Source organism: Gadus chalcogrammus, chromosome 3, assembly GCF_026213295.1.
Source record: "Gadus chalcogrammus isolate NIFS_2021 chromosome 3, NIFS_Gcha_1.0, whole genome shotgun sequence".
Classification (NCBI taxonomy): domain Eukaryota; kingdom Metazoa; phylum Chordata; class Actinopteri; order Gadiformes; family Gadidae; genus Gadus; species Gadus chalcogrammus.
In genome coordinates, this window is record NC_079414.1 from 2,458,143 (window position 1) to 2,480,191 (window position 22,049).

At 47.3% G+C, this 22,049-nt stretch overlaps 1 protein-coding gene across 5 annotated transcripts in view; it reads right to left on the reverse strand.

Moving 5' to 3' along the window:
* Positions 1 to 4,339: 4,339 nt before the first annotated feature.
* LOC130377684 (equilibrative nucleoside transporter 2-like) overlaps positions 4,340 to 22,049 on the reverse strand; it is a 28,975-nt gene continuing 11,265 nt past the window's right edge. For all 5 annotated transcript variants that reach the window (XM_056584843.1, XM_056584851.1, XM_056584864.1 and 2 more), the window contains 12 exons: positions 18,505 to 18,559; positions 18,305 to 18,386; positions 12,193 to 12,335; positions 11,647 to 11,786; positions 10,451 to 10,585; positions 9,554 to 9,651; positions 9,270 to 9,345; positions 9,035 to 9,144; positions 8,598 to 8,706; positions 8,123 to 8,208; positions 6,135 to 6,331; positions 4,340 to 4,870 (listed from right to left, as the gene is read on the reverse strand). In XM_056584843.1, coding sequence (XP_056440818.1) covers positions 4,759 to 4,870; positions 6,135 to 6,331; positions 8,123 to 8,208; positions 8,598 to 8,706; positions 9,035 to 9,144; positions 9,270 to 9,345; positions 9,554 to 9,651; positions 10,451 to 10,585; positions 11,647 to 11,786; positions 12,193 to 12,335; positions 18,305 to 18,386; positions 18,505 to 18,536 — 1,320 coding nt within the window. In that variant the 5' untranslated portion in view covers positions 18,537 to 18,559 and the 3' untranslated portion in view covers positions 4,340 to 4,758. The remainder of the gene's footprint in view (positions 4,871 to 6,134; positions 6,332 to 8,122; positions 8,209 to 8,597; positions 8,707 to 9,034; positions 9,145 to 9,269; positions 9,346 to 9,553; positions 9,652 to 10,450; positions 10,586 to 11,646; positions 11,787 to 12,192; positions 12,336 to 18,304; positions 18,387 to 18,504; positions 18,560 to 22,049) is intronic.

Consider the following 22,049-nt stretch of genomic DNA (forward strand, 5'->3'; position numbering starts at 1 on the left):
ATCAATCTCATCTCAGTTTACATTTTTTTAAATTAGGTTAATTGTCTTATAATATTTAGTCTGTGCACAATCTTTTTTCTTTTTTTTAAATCAAGATTGACATTCAATATTTCTGTTAAAGCTACGTTTTTTGTTTACTTATGTCTTTGGCTGCGAGTATTTGTCAACTCTGCTGACGTGTTACACTAAAGTACAATTGTTGACAAGTTATGGTTTATTCATTTACCATCTATAGATTACCTCAGTGAATTCATTACCAAATTCACAGCTAACTTAGGCCCCGTCCACACGAAGCCGATTTCATGGCGAAACCGCAAAGGTCTTGTACGGTTCGGCCTTCCGTCCACAGGAAGCCGGCGAATCCGCTGACCGAAACCGCAAACTTCTGAAACCAGCCTCGGAGGTGGTTTCAAATCTCTCCGGTTTCGTTTTGGTTTCGTGTGGACGCCTGAAACCGACTGAAACCGCAAACCATGACGTCATCGCCCCACCCCTCGACCTCCTAGCCAATGGCTCTTAAGCCCGCGGAGTCTCAGAAATCACAACTAAAAAGATTATGGCGGACTACAAGCTTGTAATCGTTCTGCAGCATATCATGTCCCTTGTTGGGTTGCTAAGCCATTATTTATTTAGAATCTAGTTCGCCATCGTAAAAGAGCTGTTTGTTTGCGTTGTTAGTGGTTCGGGGGGCAGCCTTTATGGGCATGCTCGCCTCTTCTTCTTCTGGATTTGTGTACCAGAAGCAGCGCCCCTTATGGGCCTGGCATGTGTACTACAGCGTTTCTACAGATCTATCCGGTTTCGCTTGGCTTCGTCTTTACGGAGATAATTCTAAACCGGATAGATCGAAACCGTAACGGTTTCGCCCGTTTCGGCTTCGTGTGGACGGGGCCTTATTGTCTACCTCTGATCCCTTTCAGCCTCTCCCTGTAAAGGCAAGGTAAGATGCGGATGAAACAGCAGCTCCAGAACCTGAAGTTTAACCACAGAGCCTATGGTGCCATATGTGAACTAAAGCGAGTGTACTCCAATAATTGAAATGGTTGTCTCTTTGATTAAATAGTTTTTGAAGCTCAGCATTACCTCCTACTTTTTTTTTTTTTTCTTACAATGAATTGTTAACTGATTTGCACACGTCGCTTATATGTGAAATAAGGGAGTACTGGCACTAATTTTTTTCCACATCAAGCACTATAATATATATACATGGTCACACTGGACATTTTATTACGGATGTATTACTGGGTGAATGGTTGATCAAAATGCTACAAATTTTCGAAGGTGACCCCCGACCGTGCCGGAGCGCTGCGCCACGTGACCACTGCTTGGGACCTGCACGGGCCCCGCACCGCTGGAGGGGGGAGCCTTTCAAAGAACGTATCCCTAGATATTTCCTTCATAAGGAATTGCCCACGTTAGGATGCATGCGGCGGGGGTTGCATTGCAGCCTCTTTAGAAGGAGCGCATGAATGAGTTATCTAGCAGGCCTTGTAGCGCACAAGTTACTGCGGATTACCTTTTTCTCCTTCCCTGTACTCGATTCGGCCATGCTGACGTGGAAGCAGCGATAAGAGCCAACAGTGTCAGTGGCGTGGTTCCAGCTCCGGACGGGAGGCGGCTCGGTTATCCTGTCTGAAGTTTGCTCTCTCTGGTCGGCAGCAATGAACCAGGACCCGTCGGACCTGCTCCTGTGTGGAGCGCTGATGACGTAGCGCGGTCATACCTCAGGGATCGTAACTCAGTGGGCCGCCCATCAGAACAAAGCGACCAGGAAGGACGGGTTGTGGAACAAAACATTCCACTTGAGTGTGCGGGGCCAAGACCATTCGTGTACGGTTAGGTGGAGAACGGTGTTTGTTTGTAACCTATCTGAATAAATATAATAAAAATACTCTTAGTAGTCTATAATTCAAGTTCCAATTTGACCTAATCTAGGCATTGGTCTCATTATCGGAGATGAGCGGGTGGTAGTCTCATAAGGGGAGATGAGACGGGGCCAGTCTCATCAGGGAGATGAGAGGGTGGCTGTAGTGATTGACTCCCCTGTTAATGACATCACTTTTATTTATACTTATAAACATTTTAATTTTTTAATCCCATTTAACAAAACATTTGATAAATAACCAGGTTTTTGAAGCAGCAGCCCACGTCGGTGGTCAGACCAGCCTGATACCAGCATGGACCACATGGCCTCTTGGTAGGATGCAGTGAAGAGATGACCTCTCTATTCTTATTGGCAGGATGCAGTGAAGAAGTGACCTCTCTATTCTTCTGGATGCAGTGAAGAGGTGACCTTTCCATTCTTCTTATTAAGATGTTGTGAATAGGTGACCTCTCTATTCTTTCCAACCTGCACAGTTCCTTGTCCTTCCTTGTCCTTGTCCCGTGTACATGAGAGGAATATATTCATATTCCTATAATAATTAATTATCTTCTGTGGCAAAAACCAAGTCTAATTTGAGGCACATTGTGAGAACACCACCGAGTCCTCCAACATGCTGTGACCAACAGATGAGTTGAAACCCAAGGCCAAGACCTTGAGGCCAGTGGGGAAATGGGATTCGACCATAATTAAGCTCAAATCCCTACAGTCCGCCTTTTCCCTCAGAACAAATTGAAACTGTGAAATGTTTTCTGACAGGCAGAAAGATAACTTGCCAAAGAAAGGGAGAAAGCCAGGAGGAAACGGTGCTGAAGAGGTCAGAGAGAGGTCCCCACTGAAGACAGAGCCCAGACAGAAGCACTAAGGGCTCGGACCTGGACTGCACTCAAAGGCCTTTACAGTCATTTGTATAACAACAGTGTAACCATACCAGTGTCTGTTTGGCTTATTTTCTTCTGAAATGGTGATTCAACTTCATTCTAGCAATCAATCTCGGAACATCTAACCATTTATAACGCCAAACAAGATTCTGCTGTCTCACTGGATGCAGACAGTCAATGTGTGTGTGGCTAACAGTGTATCAATAGCATAATTGTTTAAAAGACAAACATCTAGAATGTTACTCCTATTAAAACTAAGACACATTTTCTGCAGCCTCAATAGTCACACTGTGCATATTTTCTCCAAAAAGGGGGAGTTAAGGCGGACTATCGAGCTTGAACATGAGCTGGCAGACATGAGTAAGAGCGGCAGACCTTGCCCCTTCATGGTCATGAAAATCATGAATCTCGACCGTAGCTGCTTTACTTATCTCAGGCGCTGGCCCAGGAACATTGTATCCTTCAACCAAAGAGCCTGATGCTGCTTCGTTATTGCACCTACTGTCAGTCGTGGGGATTCACAACCCAACTGACTATAGAAGTGCACACTAAAATCAGCTCCAGGACTCTGGGTACAACCCCCTGGAGAGAGACGGTGGTGCGGCTGAGAGGCCAAGCTAAGGCCGCCTTCTCTGGTCACTGCTGGTCAGAGATGAGCCAACCTGTCCCCTGTAGGATGACATATGTAGCTCTGAAGTGATTGGCTCACAGCCAAGATGGTGTGAGTTGGTAGTACAATTCCTCTGAAACAATAACACCAAGGGCACTGGTTCCCTGGCGGTATTAGCTGCTCGGGTAATAGAGTGCAAGTCAGTTTCCCGTTCCCCTAGCTCGATCCAGATGGGCTACCAGCTGTGGTGGAATCAGAGCTCCTGCACGCTTAGCTAAACCGCTAGCAAGCTCTTCAATTCCATAGATAAATGCCCATGATGCAACTGGTTGGGTCAATTCTCTGTTAAGACAGTTTGTACATTCAATCCATGCTGTCTATGCTGCCTACTCCAGGCCAGGCCATTGAAATAGATCTACCCCTGCCTTGAAAAGCCACTCTTATCAAGCTGCCCTGTGCAGTTTTTGTGTCTCTGTACTAACTCCCCCGTGCTCGGCAGGGGAGAAACACATCAACGAGAGACAGCAACAATGTTCAGAGCCCGATCCGTACCTCCTACTGGATCCATACGGCACATGTGCAATGGCTACCAACTTTACCACACATAACAAAAATATAAACAACACTTAAAGGTAAGTGTGTAGGATAAGGCGGCCTCTAATGGTGAGGTAGCAGATTGCAACCAACCTAGTTGTGTTTACGTGTGGCTAGTACTGTTACGTTGAATTACGTCACCATGCCAACCTAGCGTTACTTCTCCATCACAGTGCTGGATTGTCGCTGCATTGGCCCCTGAAGAAATCATGTTCAGGCCTTGTGGGTGTGGGGAGGCAAGTTGCAGACATCAGAGAATCATGTAGTGGGCCCCATTTAGCCCGGTCCATTCCCTGCTCTATTGCTATATGGAGGGATGCATTATACATCACAGTTGAATGATCCTAAACTTATGTTAGTTTGCTATGGAAAGCCTCATAATATAGTAAAGGTTCAACAATAATTAGAGCTTTTTTTATTGATGTTTTTTCTCGAAATAAAAGTGATTCTTCAAACGTATTGTATAAAAAATAAAATAGAAAACGTTATCGAAATTATACAAAATTCACATAAATATCCAATAAAATGTTGAAAAAGTAAAAAATGCAGCCATGCGTGTCATGACCGAAGTGCACAACTTGATCTTGAAATTCAAGTCAAAATCAGAACTAACAGGCAGCAGTACTGAATTCACAAGGGAACTCCACCATGCTTTAAAGCACAAACAAAATACCAGCAGTCCAATCAACCTTTGATCGTCTTTTTGTTGTTGCTGCATTATCTTTTAGCGCCCACACGTTGATGCACTTGAACATAAAAAGTAGAAGTAAATTAAGAAGACGGATCCTTTACTAAACCAAGGAGCCAAGCAGAAAGGAGATGGAGGCCCCCAGAGAGAGACCAAGGGCCAGGAAGAAGGTCATCAGGGCCCCTGCTGTCTCACAGTCTCTGGAACGCACCAACCTGAGAGAGAGGCAGAGAGAGATAGAGATAGAAACAGACAGTGAGAGAAAGTACATTTGCATAGCATACAGGAAATTAATCAATGGATTTATTTCTTAGTGCTCATACTTGACTAATATATAGTATGCATTTTGTAATGCGTACTGAGCCGAATGCTCAGTACGCATTGTGTAGTACGGAAGACGTTTTCGAATGCGTACTACCGCCAAAGTAAACCACGGAGTTCACTACGCTATCCCACAATGCAACCGGAGTCTGGTAACGAACGAAGAAGAGATGGCTGACCCGACATCACCAGAAAGACGTTGTATAAAGCGGCGAAAAAAATAGATATTAAAAAGAGTAAAATAGTAAAGTAAGTAATTAAGTAAAAAGAGACATTTTTAATTTAATAGCAACGATAACAAGACGGAAAACAGGTAATTTATCAAGGTAATTTTGCCGGCATCTGAGGGGAGATACGTCATCTCCAAACATCCGGTGGAGTTTCGGCGATGTTCGGAAGCGTTCGGAGGCGTTCTACGCATAGCTGTAGACCGTACTACACAGTCAAGTGTAGTACCGTCAAGTAGTAGACACTGAACAGAAATAGTATGTACTAAGTATTCGGATTCAGCCAGAGACAGAGAGACAGAGACATAGAGAAAGACACAGAATGACAGAGACAGAGAGACAGACACAGAAAGACAGAGACGTAGACACAGAGACAGAGACAGAGAGACAGACACAGAGAGACATAGACACAGAGACAGACACAGGGAGACAGAGACAGAAGACATTTTACACTGCCAATATGCTCTTCTTACGCACGCCTTTTTCCCGGCCTGGTAGAGAGAGACAGAGACACGGACAGAGAAACTAAGAGACAGAGAGAGAGAGAGAGAGACAGCGACACGGACAGAGAAACTAAGAGACAGAGAGAGAGAGAGAGACAGAGACACGGAAACTAAGAGACAGAGACACGGAAACTAAGAGACAGAGAGAGACAGAGAAACTAACAGACAGACAGAGAAACTAACAGACAGACAGACAGACAGACAGACAGACAGACAGACAGACAGACAGACAGACAGACAGACAGACAGACAGACAGACAGACAGACAGACAGACAGACAGACAGACAGACAGACAGACAGACAGACAGACAGACAGACAGACAAGCAGAGAGAGACAGAGAGACAGACACAGAGAGACATAAAGACAACTCATCTCAGGGCAGCAGGGAGCGGCTGAGCTCGTCATACAGCCGCTCGTCATACTCACTGGGGTGCGTAGGCCATGCAGAGGCTGGCCAGGTAGCCATTGGAGAGGGCGAACAGCACCATGACCAGGACGAAGGCCCCGTCGTGGGGGAGCAGGACGGCAAGCCGGGAGTCGGGGATGTTACACACCATTAGGAGCGGGATGAAGAGCATGCGGGAAAACACCACAACCGGGAAGAGACGGCTCTCCTTGGATGGCTGTGTGAGGAGGAGGAGGAGGAGGAGGAGGAGGAGGAGTAGGAGACGTGGAGGAAGAGAGGAGAGGGAGAAGGTGGAGGAGGAGGAGAGGAAGGAGGAGAAGGAGGAGAGGATGAGCAGGAGAAGGTGGAGGAGAAAGTGGAGAGGGAGGAGGAGGAGTAAGAGGAACAGGGGGAGAGGGAGGAGGAGAGGGAGAAGGAGGAAGAGGTAAAAAAATGAATAATAATAATACTTTTATTTGAAGGCGCCTTTCTCTGCAATCAGGGACACCGTTCAAAAATACACAAAAGTCATTAGAAAAAAACAACAATAAGAAAGAGAAATAAATTATAATAACAACAGGTGGAATAGGCAGTTTTGAACAGATGTGTTTTGAGTTGTTATTTGAAATGCAGGAATTAATCAATGTTTCTGAGTTCGGGTGGTAATGAATTCCAGAGATGAGCGGCTGAATTCTCTGTGCCCCATGGTGGTGAGACGGGCAGAGGGGACAGACAGGTGTATGGAGAAAGAGGATCTTAGGGAGCGGGAGGGAGTGGGTACATGAACAAGGTCGGACAGATATTGGGTGGTGAGACGGGCAGAGGGGACAGACAGGTGTATGGAGAAAGAGGATCTTAGGGAGCGGGAGGGAGTGGGTACATGAACAAGGTCATGTACCCACTCCCTGGGTACATGGCCATCCAAGGCCATCCAAGGTTGTGGATGGCCTTGAATGTTAACAGGAAAACTTTGAATTTGATACAGAACTGAACCGGGAGCCAGTGGAGCTGTTGGACAGGGTTTATGTGGTGGATGGATGGGGTTCGTGTTATGATGCGAGTAGCTGAATTCTGGACCAGTTGGAGTTTATGGAGGGATTTGTGAGGGCGGCCAAGAAGGAGAGAGTTGCAGTAATCTATACGGGAGGAGACAAGGCTGTGGAAAAGGATGGCGGCATTGTGGGGGGTCAGGGAGGGGCGGAGGCCATTGATGTTTCGCGGGTGGAAGTAGGCAGACCGGGTGATGTTATTGATGTGGGATTGAAAGGATAGTGTACTGTCCAGGATGACACACAGACTCTTAACCTTGGAGGAGGGTGAGACAGTGTAGTTATCGATGGTGAGTGAAAAGCTGTTAGTTTTGGATAAAGTTGATTTTGTACCATTTTGTACTATTTAATTTGAGGAAGTTGAGGGTGAACCACGTTTTTATTTCAGAGATGCAATCAGTGAGGGAGGTGGGCGGGAGAGTGGACATGAGTTTAGTGATGAGGTAGAGCTGGGTGTCGTCAGCATAACAGTGGAAGTGAATGTTACATTTGCTTAAGATATTGCCGAGGGGATGGAGAAAGATGATGAAGAGGAGCAGATGAATTTAAAGGACTTCAGTTGAATAAATTGAGTGCGGCCAGATAGGTATGTTTTTAACCAGTCTAACGCAGTGTGGGTGATGGCAATGGAAGATAGCCTGTTGAGGAGGGTGGTGTGACCGAGTGTGTCAAAGGCTGAACTCAGGTCGAGGATGGTTAGGAGTCCAGAATCAGCTGCAACTAGCAGGTCATCTGACCTATAAATTCAAATTTGTATAATCAACTTCTACATCTTTTTTTATTTCCTTTTTTCTAACACCTAAAGCACACCAACGCTGAACCGTTGAGCACACAAAGCATCTGCCTGGAAATAGAACACCAACTCTTGGTCCTTTAGACCCAGAGGTAAACCTGAACATACTGGAGGAGGGGCCTTCCATGAAGGCGGGCCCCATCATTAGCCGAGACTCATAGACATACAGCCATGCCCTCACACTCACCCACTGCACCAGAGATGGGACACTGCGGCCCACCAGGTCCAGGGAGTTGAACACGATGAAGCAGCAGACGCAGGTGAATACCTTCTCTGTGAGGGACAAGAGCACAGCGCGTTGACCACTCAATGTCTGATTCACAACAAAAAGTCAAACCAATAACTAAATACCATTTAGTATTTAGTTAGGGTTACATAATATAACTGCCAATCATCAGTCTGTTCTGTCCGTATCATTGAAATGAAACATCAATTAATACTAATAATTATTTTGGGTGTGTGAAGAGATGGTCTTTCTTACGCAGGTTCTCAACACAATTGACAAAAACCGACAACAGCTAGTTGTTACCTAGTTTTGAAGGCACTATGAGTGGAATCCTTAAACCTTAAACAGTCATCATTATACCATTCATAGTTAATGATGCATAACGATGACAAAAAAGGTCTTAAACCCTAAAGAGCAGCCTTTTGCCTCCTCTCACCCCATCCAGCTGAGCCTCTGTAGACTGTCTTCACTTGGACCGTGATCACGGGGAAGACAGAGAGGGTCACGGCAAAGATGCAGGTCACGCAGGCGGCCATCACCCAGATCTGGAGGGGTGGAAACAGCCTGTTAGACCCTACAGAGGGGGGGTATACATACCACCAGGGCTCCACAGCCCTAATCATGGGGGGCTCTGGGGCGTTGAATCGCGCTGTTGAATTTTACAATGTACAACGTCTGTGGTGGAGAACTATAGTTTAAGAAGTATCTGAATTCTAACAGCTCTGTAATACAATTTTTACTCGCTCGATGGTACGTATAAAAATTAGCAACAAGAAAAGTTATATTAGAATAGAATCTTATAATCAAATACCTCATTCCCAAATTGCTCATTTACAATATTGGTTGAGAGATAAATCACAACCAAAGAGGCACCTTTTTGAAGACCGCAAAGACAGAGGATCTCTGCTGCTGTGTTTCTGGCTGCTTAAGGTCCTGCAGGACCTGAGACTCTGGGTCCTTGGACTTCTTGAGGAACTCTTTGTCTGCAGAATACAACACAGTGGTCCAGTCAGCGATCCAGCAGCTTGACCTCATGGACAAGTCAGACCTCAATCTGAGATCATCTGACAAATACAAATATGACGTCCAGAATAATCATGAGACCCACCCAGGCTTTCAACGGGCATCTTTTCAAACGGCTGATTAACCGTCTCATCTCGATTCAGATAAAAACGAGCAAATTCCTGTTGACAAAACATTTGCATTGATTGAGGTGTGCAGGAAGTAATGAGTGAGGCGCATTGCGTAAGAAACAAGAAAAATGACCAGAGCCATTTAGACTAATGCTGATACAAGTCATGGTTTCTGCAGTCCAACTTCTATAGATTTGAGCAAGAGGTCCAATGACGCTTAAGAGTTAGTTTTAAAGAAGATGACATGAGGCCCACTCACCAGGTGGGACAGCAGGGTGTAGCAGGCCAGGACGGCTGACATGGCCACGCACGGGGTGATGAAGTACCCCAGGGCAGCAGTTCTGATGTCTGCATTACCTACAGCGTGCATGAAGGGACAGCCACGTAGCGAGTGACATGGCTGGAATGTAGGACTGTACGGTATGGACTAAAATGTATATCACGGTATGAGGTATTTGAGGCATAGACGGTAACGGTATTATATCACGGTATGTTAATTGTATCTTCTAATTTCGATATTAATGCTTCTGAAGGGGTAAAATACTGGTTCGTCAGAAACAAAACCGCATAGAAAAAATGCAAAATCTTTTCTCGCTCTCAGAAAAACACTAATGTTTAATAGCACCGGTTTCTTTCTCCACGTGCTTGCAGACCTTGTCGTATAGTTTTGGCATCTCAATTTGGCTGAAGTGTGTCTCTTTTTTTTTTGTCGTAAGGGCCAGCCCTTACTTTTCTTCGCAAGGGCTGGCTTTGGAAAATGCCTGCAGAAGCGATGTCTGAGATGCAGCAACAGCTTCACGCTACCAGCGTCTCGTACGGTGTGGAATGAGACCTTGTGAAGGGACTATTGCGCAAGCACGCAGGCGCGCATCAAGCGCGCCTGCATACACAATAATACATGCACAATAATACAGTCTCAATAATATTACACCAATGACACTGAGATCAGGTCGTCAGAGACAGACTAGCAGGGGGGGTTAGAACCTCGACCTAATCTGTGATCTGACTGGAACAATTCTGGAGGTGAGCATCCACCAGGGTGAGCGTTGAAACTGTTTGAGCACTTTGAGTGCAGCTTTGAGGTGGAGAATCAGAGCGCCCCCGTAGCTAGCGTCAGGCTAGGTCGGGCTCCAAAGCTGAGGGGGGGGCTACTCACCCAGAACAGAGAACAGCATAGCGAGAGCGGCGAAGATCCCGGCCAGCCCCTGGCCGCTCATGAACAGCGTGCTGTAGCGGGGGGGCAGCAGCCCCACCAGCCCGAACAGACTGCCCTGGAGCACTGCGCTGAACGCTGCGGACACACAACCCCTCATCAGGACACACATCGGACACACAACCCCTCGTCAGGACACACATCGGACACACAACCCCTCTTCAGGACACGTAACGGACACACAACCCCTCGTCAAGACACACATCCGACACATAACCCCTCATCAGGAAACACAACAGACACACAACCCCTCGTCAATACACATATTGGACACACAACCCCTCGTCAGCCTACTGGGACAACCCTCAGAGAGGGAGCAGGGTGTAACTAGACCACGCATACTCGAAAGCAAGCACACACACACACTGACACCTTGAAGGAGAGCCATTATAAAATGTTTTCAGGGGTCTCTAGTCCATGGCCCCTTGGAACGCCCCTTTAGTTCAGGTTCAGTACGAGGAGAACAGGGAGGTCAACACCTGAGCCTCAAGCACACAGCCGTCTCAGGACAGACACAGCCGTCTCAGGACAGACACAGCCGTCTCAGGACAGACGGAAAACCAAGGGCGTCAGCAGTATTTTGATTGTGGGGGGGCCATATTTTGTCGTAGATATAAAATGATCTACGTTTAATTGTTTTGATTAAATTAACAAGTTAACATTCTAACATGACCTGGCACTAAAATATAGGCAAAATATCTGAACAGAAAGAAAGCCTTTTCAGCTAAAGCTGGACATTTTGACAATGACTTTGTTGCTGAAGTCTGTCGCTGTCGTTGATCCGACTCTCAACATAGGCTTGCTTCGGTGCATGTTTTGAATATGCGTGCGTGATGCGGCTGTTTGTTAGGAAAACATGGAGTGGATTTCTACTGATAAAATGGAGCAGATTTCATTGTGAAGCAATGGAAAGAACGCTGGACTAGTAGACCCCCACCAATTATATTGTGGCGATGCTCATGCGGAACACAACTGTCTCAGGACAGATGGAACACAGCTGTCTCAGGACAGACGGAACACGTTTCAACAGAGTCCTATTTGAGCAAGGAGATGCAGCCACACTACACACGTGTTTAATCTAACAGGAACCATTTATGAGCAATGTTGGGCTGGGCACTCGTTTAAAGTGATAACCTCACCATTGATGAACCAAATGGTTCCCATGGTGATTGAGAAGAAGGTGTCCGGGTCCATTTGGACCCTGACCAGAGCCGCCGTGAGGGAGAAGAGCAGCAGGATGGCGACCATGCTGACCACCACGCGAATCCGCTCTCGCACCCTGCAGAACAAGAGTCAAACAGGGTTTCAGACGGTAGGGGGGTCTGATTGGTGGTCTATTAGGATTCAAAACCATTTATGGAGATTAAAATTCATGGAGATTAAAAAACACAATGCTGTGTTGGCGTCTGTGATTGACACATCCATGCCAAAACTCTTCTTTGGTTGAATCACTGCTTAACACCACTAGGATTGGTAAAATCTGAATAAAACAAACACACCCAATTAAATTTTCAGTGTCATGGTTGCGATGCACCGTGTGCTTTAAAGCAGAGCATTTGAAGGGTTTTGCAACATCTTTTCCTGTGTATATCTTGCTCGTTGGGCTCATGACCATTTGGTGCAGAGAAACGAAGAGTAGATGTGGAGGGATGAATGTCACCGGCTGTAGGCGGTGATCAGCTAACCATTGGTACAGGAAGGAGTTGAGCAGGGTGAAGAGCAGCAGGGGCAGCATGGACAGGAAGGTCATCCAGCTGTTGAAGCTGTAGTCCTCAGGTTGGCCCCCCTGGGTGCTGTTCTGCGTCACGTTCAGGCACTCGTTGAAGTACTGCAGCCACAAACACAAGGCCCATGGAATCATTCACAAGTACATCGGCGTCAGTTTGGTTTGAAATGTGGTGGGGACAGAGACGCATTCAGAAGTGCATTTTTTCAGAAGTTCTTTCTCTTTTGTGCATTTAATGAAAGGTTCTGAAGGACGGCATACACATGTAGCTTACTAAAGAATAAAATGTACACAAAAAACTGATGTCTGACACGTTTTATGAAGAAAGTCGTCAAGATTGAAAAAGCAAAAAATATTTGCTGCACAGCTGAACACTATATCACATCATGAGCTAGCTCAGGCTTTACTCAAATCACAACACGTATCCATTCAATCTACATCAGGCATTCTGACCAAAACTCATGCACCCACCACAATTATTTTAGAATTCAAGCAAAGCAAGAATGACCGAGGGACACGGCGAGGGAACCAGGGGAGCGGGACCCATGGCCAACATCCCCGTCCCAAAGATGGGGGAGGCGGACGATGCGGAGCCTTCCTGGAGACTTTTCAGGGGGTGGCCGAGGTCTCCGGGTGGCCTCGTCAGGAGTGGGCTCACCGTCTCCTGCCGCTCCTGACAGGGGAGGCCCAGCTTGCCCACAGTCTGCCGGCCGGGGCCCAGCGGGCATATGGGACCATCACCAGGGCCATCCAGGACCGGCTTGGCCTCTACCCGGAAGAACATCGTCGCCGGTTCCGGACGCTGGCTTTCACCGAGGGGGACCGTCCCTTCGCCTTTGCCCAGCAGCTGCGGGGCCAGGCGAGGAGGTGGCTGGTTCCGGACCAGAACTCGGCGGAGGACGTGGTGGAGCAGGTGGCCCAGGAGAGGTTCGTTGAGGGGCTTCCCACCAGGACCTCCGCCTGGGTCTGGCAACACCTCTCCGCTGCGGTCGACCTGGCGGAGAGCCACCTGCAGCCCCCACCGACGGCCCAGCGACCACCAACACCGGTCCCGCACACCGGTGCAGCTGACCTATGCCGGGACAGGCCAAGCTCGGCGCCAAGGGCGAGAGGGGGGTCCCCGTTCCGGAGCGGGCACATTAATCACATTAATCACCTCCCACCCCCACTCCGCAGACGGGCGCTCAGACGGCAGGGGACGGGTGTTGGCGGTGCTGGCGGCCTGGTCACGTCCGGCGCCCTCTAATGGAGGTGGGCCAGGTCGTCCGCGTCACCGGTGCCCCGTCTCCTCCTCACGGTCCCGGCGGGGCGTACAGTATCCCGGTGAGGATACAGCGGGGTACGTACCAGACGCTTTTGTTCTCGGGCTTCAGGCAGACCATGATCCATCAGTGCCTGGTGCTGTCCGAGGCATTGGTTGAGGCGTTGGGGTGTATACACAGGGATGTGCACGAGTATCCTTTGGTCCCTATCGAAATTATCAGTCTCGTGATGCTACCCTACGCTCAGCCTATGACCAGGTGATAGTAATTGATGGGAGTCGGGTCCGGCCAGACGCGGCGCTGACATACCCACACTTTATGGTGGTTAGGGATAGGCTTTATCGGGTGAGTCGTGACACCCAGAGTGAGGAGGTTATCACCCAGTTGCTGGTACCCAGGGGCTGCCGGGAAATGGTTTTCCAGGCGGCGCATTATATCCCAATGGCGGGTCATTTGGGGTACGATAAAACACTTAACCGGATAATGGCCCGGTTCTATTGGCCGGTGATTCGGACGGAGGTGAACAGGTGGTGCGCATCCCGCCCTGAGTGCCAGTTGGTGAATCCCCCGGCCGTCCCCAGGGCTCCATTGTGGCCCCTTCCCCTGGTGGAAGCCCCCTTCGACCACATTGGCATGGACATTATCGGGCAATTTGAATGTTCCGCACACGGGTATCGATTTGTGTTAGTCCTGATCGACTACGCAACCCGATACCCGGAAGCAATTCCGTTGCGCAACATCTCCACGAAGAGTGTCGCGGGTGGGAGTCCCGGAAGAGATTCTCACTGACCAGGGCACCAATTTCATGTCTTTTCATGAACTTTACGGGTTGTTGAAGGTCAAGGCCATCCGCACAAGCGTCTATCACCCAGCCATGGACGGCTTGTGTGAGAGGTTTAACCCAAGCCCCCAGGAACAGTGCATACTTCCGCAATCCACCAGTGCTCAGCGGCCAAGCCTGGTATTGCAGCTGTTTAAGCGGGCTGTGGACAGGCCCATCGATTCAAGGGACCCAGAAGTAGATATCTCCGTTCACTCCAATACAAGTGGGGAATGCGTCTCCGCAAAAAATGTCTGGATATCAATCAAAGGCTCATAATTATCTTTATGCCATGTCCTAAAAAGATTTACGTTTTTTCTTTTCAAACACGCCTCACCCAAGTGTTTTTAATATTTTATAAATTATGCATGTAAGGTGTGCTTAAGTGGCCTGAAAGGTTTCCATGAATAAAATGCTTTTTATTAATATAACATTATGGCTCCATCAAAAGAAAAGTACACCTGCCATTTACAGTCATCATTTATACTATCCTAGACATCTTTAATCTTATTTCCATAGGCCTACAGAAGGCCTGACTACCTCTGAATGTTTAAATAAAAAAATTCCTTGTCCATGTCAGATCCCTGTCCATCATACTCCTGTTGTTGTCTTCCTGCACACCTGACTGCCTCCTCCATCGATTGCGGCCACAGCCTTCTCCCTGTACAATATTTCATGTTCAATACATTTCAGGATCAAGTTTGAGATTCCGTTTCAGTATTACTTGTTTTTGAAACCTGACGTGGGGGTGGCAACATCATATCTTGTCTTATTTATTGCACCCACACATAATAGGTCCATGATACCATGTGGGGTCATTTCAGACTCCTTTGCTTCCTAACATTTTGTGAGTTCCCTGGGTACACCAGCTGATGGGTTTGTGTATATATTGGGCATTTGATTCTCGTTTCAGAAACAGAAATATATTCCAAAACGAGTGGTAATTATGATTTCTGTTTTAACATTCAAAAAGGTATATACAAGGTGCTTTTCTTATAAAGTCAAAAAGGGGCAAACTAATCTAAAATAATAATTGTTAAACATATAGAGAATCATCGTGGGAATACTTCCATTGTCGGGAAACAATGCGACTGCTATCGCTCAGACCTCTCGCTTATGATGCTCTGCGCCATTGAGCATTGAGTTTACATTGGAATGAATAGGCGCCATTTTGGAATCCGTTGTCCATTTTATAATATGTCCATGGTTTAACCGGACGTTAAAGTCCATGATGCATAAGTTTGTACACGAGGATGCTCGAAATTGGCATCAATGGCTAGACCCTCTGTTGTTTGCAGTGCGGGAAGTGCCTCAGGCTTCCACGGGGTTTTCCCCATTTGAGTTACTCTATGGGCACAAGCCCAGGGGCATCCTGGACCTCATTAAAGAAAACTGGGAGGAGGGGTCCAGTGACAGCAAAAACTAAATCCAGTACGTCATGGATGTATTGTCACGTGAGCACTTGCACCGAGCCCAGGAGCGTCAGAGACGCCTGTACGACAGAGGGACTAGGTTACGCGATCTCACCCGGGGGATAAGGTCCTTGTACTGTTGCCCACCTCTAGCACCAAATTACTCGCGAAGTGGCAAGGGCCCTTTGTGGTCACGCGGCGAGTCGGGGACGTGGATTACGAGGTAGCGTGGTCGGACAGGGGCGAAAACAAGCAGGTCTGCAACATCAACCTCCTTAAGAGGTGGAACGATGCGGTCCGTGTCGCATTTGCGTCGACGCTACCAGAAAGAGAGGAGCTCGGACCGGAGGTCCCTGGCCAAGGCCCCATCCCTCCGGTCGGTCAAGGCGAGAATCTCTCAGGGAGTCAGGCGCGGGACGTTGCCAGCCTACTACTCCAGTTCGCCGACGTCTTTTCGCCCCTGCCCGGTCGCACCCCGTTAGTTACTCATGACATCGAGACGCAGCCCGGGTTAACGGTGCGGACACGCCCCTACAGGCTGCCCGTCCACAAACAAGACGTGGTACGACGCAAATTAGCAACCATGTTAGAGTTGGGTGTGATCGAGGAGTCTCACAGTGACTGGTGCAGTCCCGTCGTGCTTGTGGGGAAGCCGGACGGGTCTGTCCGGTTCCGTGTGGACTACTGTAGGGTGAAGGCGGTGTCGAAGTTTGACGGCTACCCAATGCCTTGGATCAACGAGCTCGTGGACCGGCTTGGCATGGCCACCTATTACACGACTCTGGACTGCACGAAGGGCTACTGGCAGATTCCGCTGTCTCCAGCAGCCCGGGAAAAAACGTCCTCCTCCACTCCTCTCGGTCTATACCAATTCAAGGTACTTCCGTTCGGGTTGTTCGGGGCCCCGGCCACGTTTCAGCGGCTGATGGACCATGTGTTATGGCCCCACACCGCGTATGCTGCTGCCTACGTCGATGACATCGTCAAGTATGGTGAGACGTGGGGGCAGCATATGCGGCAGGTGGCGGCAATCCTTCAGTCGCTGAGACGGTCGGGGCTCACGGCCAACCCGAGGAAGTGCGTGATCGGGCGGAGGGAGATCCAGTATCTGGGGTACCACCTGGGGGGGGGGGGGTCCGGCCGCAGGTCCCTAAGACCGCCTCCCCTCGGCCCAGGACCAAGAAGGAGGAGAGGCATTTCTTGGGGATGGCCGGGGTACTACCGGCAGTTTGTGCCGCACTTCTCGGACCTGGCCAGCCCCTTAACCGACCTCACCCGTAAGAGAGCCCCAGATACAGTCCAGTGGTCGGAGCCATGTCAGGTGTCGTTTGAGGCTATTAAAACAGCCCTCTGTGGGAAGTCGGTCCTGTGTGCTCCTAACTTTGATCTTCTTCTTTCCCTGCAGACGGACGCGTCGGATAGGGGGTCTTGCGCGGTCCTGACCCAGCAGGTGGAGGGGGTCGACCGAATTGTGCATTAAATATTCTCCTTTATCCCTTGTGATGACCCATAAACAATTGTGCAAAGCAAAGTGCATTAAATATTCTCCTTTATCCCTTGTGATGACCCATAAAACAATTGTGCAAAGCAACGTTTTGAGGTTGGAATATTGTTGCATGATTTTTTTTATTTCCGGTGCTGTACCTGAGCCGAAAACTATCAGACCGAGAGGGTCGGTACAGCGCGGTGGAGAAGGAGTGTCTCGCCATCGATGGGCGGTCGGCGCCCTTCGTTACTACCGGCTGGGTCGCACGTTCACCCTCCATTCCGACCACGCCCCCCTCCAGTGGCTCCACCGCATGAAGGATGTCAACGCGAGGATTACCCGGTGGTACCTCGCATTGCAGCCCTTCAGCTTCCGGGTTGTGCACAGGCCTAGGGCGCAGATGGCCGTGGCGGACTTCCTCTCCCGTTCCGGGGGGGGGGGGGGGGGGGGGAGTGAGTTGGCGGCCGGATGTGCCCCCGGCCTGTGTCGGGCGGCGGGGGTGTGTGGGGGGACGTGCGGCGTCTGGCCTCTAGGGTGAGCCATCTGGCCTCTAAGGACGACGAACTTGGTCTCCGCACGCTCACTGACCTGCTACAATATTCTTTCCTTTTTTTTAGTGGTGGGTACAAAATGAAACTAGACGAAAACTGGTAGGCCCAGCGAAAACGACACCTATGCACAAGTACTTTCATGAGACCGTAACCACGGGAAACACAAAAAAATACTTTCGCTTTGAAGTCCTTGTAATTGCTTAATCCTCATACTTTATTTACTATAAAGATGAGTCAATGCAGCTCCATAAGCATCATTGCACTTGGCATACACTTTCAGATGGGGGAGCATGTATTTACATCGTGCAGGTTTAAAATCATTTCAGCCATATATCTTTCTTAACTTTGTAGTTCAATAAAGGGGTCGTTGTAATGCTCATTATTATTTGGATGCTGATTCAAGTCCTGGTATTTTTGAGATTACTGTCTGAGCTGCTAAAGCTCCAGGGAACAGGAGTGACGTTGAGGAGTGTGAGCTCTGCAGTCAGAGTGAGGTAATATTGAGGTACTGGTGAGAGTGTGTGGCGTGTGGAAGTTTACCAGAGACGCTGTCACAAAGAAGTTCCATGGCAGCAAAGAGCCAAGACCCAAGATGAAGACTATGATGGCTGTGGCCTGCCCCCTGGTCAACACAAGGGAACAACTGGTCAGCAAAACACAACTGCTTTATAAGGGATTAGGCAGCTGAACAATAAATCACTTATTGAGACAGTAAGTAATCCTTGAAATAGATCACACACCGGTCCACTGGTGGGTCCTTCTGACTCAACATCTCTGTTCCGGCTCTTTATACTCCTACACAGGTTTTAGGACAAACAAATGTTATGAGATTAATGTTCAATTAAATGTATCATATTAATTTGGCTAATTTATGCTAATGCTGCTCCATGATGAATGAAACCAAATTAAGTTGTCTACCACCTACTACATGACAATGCATAGTTGCAGAAATAAGTGAATATTCATATTAATATGTATGGATTAAATGGTTTTAATAGGCTACCAAAAGTTAGAAGTCTTGGTTTTTCCAGCATCCAATACCTAATCTGATTAATAATAATTCATGATACATAATATTGTATCCATCCTAGGACACTTTAAATTCTACTCTCTGTAAAAGTACCTCAAGATTGACGTCCTTTGACTGACGGTGCAGTGGGCACGAGGCGTTACGCCTCGTGCCCACTGCATCCGTCCGTTGACTGATCCCCATTGACTTTGAATGGGGACGGATGCGCAATGCATTGTGGAGCGCCCTTCTTTTTTGGCAGCGACGGATCCGTCCTCCAATCAGATCGTGTATGCAAATGTAAGCACTGTGACACTACACGGTCTCTGACGACCCTGGAAAGCTCCCCCATCCGTCAGCCACGCCTCCTGACGTCCTTTGACTGACGGTGCAGTGGGCACGAGGCGTAACGCCTCGTGCCCACTGCCTCCGTCCGTTGACTGATCCCCATTGACTTTGAATGGGGACGGACGCGCAATGCATTGTGGATCTGTGTGCTGAAGGCACCGTCAAAAAGTTGAAATTTTTCAGCAGCGACTTTTTCAGCAGCGACGGATCCGTCATCCAATCAGATCACGTATGAAAATATAAGCACTGCGACACTACTCGGGCTCTGACGACCCTGGAAACCTCCCCCATCCGTCAGCCACGCCTTCTGACGTCCTTTGACTGACTGACTCACTACCTCCGTCTGTCGACGGATCTCATTGACTTTGCAAGGGGCGCTCGCGAAATACATTGTGGGTCCGTCCGTTCTGTCGGAGTCAAAAAGTTGAGAAATGTTCAACTTTTCAGGCAGCGACGGATCCGTCGGCCAATCAGACTGCGTTATGCAAATATACGCAAGGAAACTGTCCAATGAAGTCACCTATGTAATTCAACCCAGGAGGACACATGGATGGCATACACAAGGCAGACTCAAAGTGCTTCACATATAAACATTGTCATACAATAAAATAAAATAATAGACAAGTAAAACATATGCAAAGAAATGGGTAAAATAGAAAGTTAAAAAGGCATTTTAGTATTAAAATAGAAAATAAAGGCAAAGTTAAAAAAGCTTTTTAGAAAGTGCAATGCATTTAAGATTTAGCAGAAAGCTTTAGCAAACATAAAAGTCTTCAGTCTTGTTTTAAAGGTGCTCAGAGTTGGGGCAAGTCTTAAATCCTCTGGTAGTTTATTCCAGCTATTTGTTGCATAGTAACTAAATCCTGCTTTCCCATGTTTTGTGTTTACTCTGGGGATAATTAACAGATTGGTCTCAGAGGATCTTAGTGGTCTAGAAGGCTGATGTAGTGGAAGCATATCAGTTAAACATTTTGGGCCTAAACCATGTAGGGATTTATAGGTTAGCAACATGATTTAAAATAAATTCTCTGGCCCACAGGAAGCCAATTAACGAATTCAGAATTGATGTAATATGATCAAATTGTTTGGTCTTTGTTAGAACTCTAGCAGCAGCATTCTGAACAAGCTGAAGCTTCCTCAGAGTTTGTTTTGGGAGACCTGTAAGGAGACCATTGCTGTAATCAAGCTTACTAGTGATAAAGGCATGTACACGTTTTTGTAAGTCTTCGGTGGACATGAGCCCTCTAAGTCTTGCTACATTTTTAAGGTGATAATATGCCGATTTTGTAACTGATTTGATGTGACTGTCGAAATGTAAATCTGAATCCATGATAACCCCTAGATTTCTGGCTTTGATTGAGGTTTTCAGGGACAGAGAGTGAAGGTGTTGGGTTACTTTAAGCCTTTCCATTTTAGAACCAAACACAATTATCTCTGTTTTGTCCTCATTTAGTTGAAGGAAATTTCGGCACATCCATACTTTCACTTGCTCAATGCACTGGCACAGCAGATCTATGGGCCGATAGTTATTTGGTGATAGCGATACATAGATTTGCGTGTCATCAGCATAGCAATGATGGTCAATTTTGTTATTTTGCATGATTTGCCCTAGTGGGAGCATGTAGATGTTGAATAAAGAGGGTCCTAAGATCGAACCTTGTGGGACTCCACATGTCACGTTGGGTGATTCTGATACAAAGTCGCCAATGGAAACAAGGTAGTTCCTATTTTGTAGGTAGGACCTGAACCAATTTAAGACGTGCCTGAAAGCCCCACCCAGTTTTCTAACCTGTCCAGAAGTAATGTATGGTCTACAGTAGGGCCCGACCGATTCATCGGCCTGCCGATTTAATCGGCCGATTATAGTCTTTTTGAAAATAATTGGCATCGGCCAAAAAGACGCAGATTACAACCGATTATTATTATTTTTTTAAATGTTATTGCGCTTAGTATCCTGCAGATTGCGCTCCTACTCGCCTTGCTAACTAACAACTTTAGCTGGAGTAAAAAAGAGGAGATTGAATTTTACCGTACAACATGAAAGCACACTCGCTCAGGCAGCTGCGCGCTCACCTCACCAATGTACACAAGACGCGTTGTTTGAGCATGTTGTGCCTGTTTTTCTTTAGGTCCCAGGCCATGTTAATTTGTTATACTGTAGACTCTTAACGGTGAGACCATACTGCTCAGCACGCACGTGTTAGTCACTGCTCACGAGCGCAGCACATTGGGAGTTAGTTATTTATTTTACATTACTCATTTTTGACTGTAAATGTATTCTAAAACACTCAAAGGTTCTGCATTCAATTCACATATTCCTCAAAAGTGTTTAAAGTATATTTAAGGCATCAAAAACTATGTTTTATATGCTTTTTTTTTTTTTTCTTTTTTTTTCTTTTTAAATCGGCCGATTAAATCGTAATCGTAATTTTTCTCTGAAAATAATCGGCATCGGCACTCAAAAATCAATATCGGTCGGGCCCTAGTCTACAGTATTTAATGCAGCACTGAGGTCAAGTATCATTAGTATTGAGGTTTTGCCAGAGTCTGTGTTAAGACGGATGTCGTTTACAACTTTAATAAGGGCGGTCTCAGTGCTGTGCAAGGGTCGAAATCCTGATTGGAAGTTGTCATAGCAACCAGTTGATGGCAGGAAGTGATTAAGTTGCTGGAGGACAACTTTCTCAATGATTTTACTTATGAAGGGTAGATTTGATATTGGTCTGTAGTTGTTAATAATAGAGGTTTCTAGGCTCCGCTTTTTTAAAAGGGGTTTAATAACTGCAGTTTTCAAAGCTTTCGGGAAATTGCCTGACTGGAGAGAGTTGTTAACTATCTGCAATATGTCTACTGCTAGGCAGTCGAAAACATTCTTAAAGAGGTTGGTAGGTATAGTATCAAGGCAACAGGTGGATGGCTTTAGTTGTG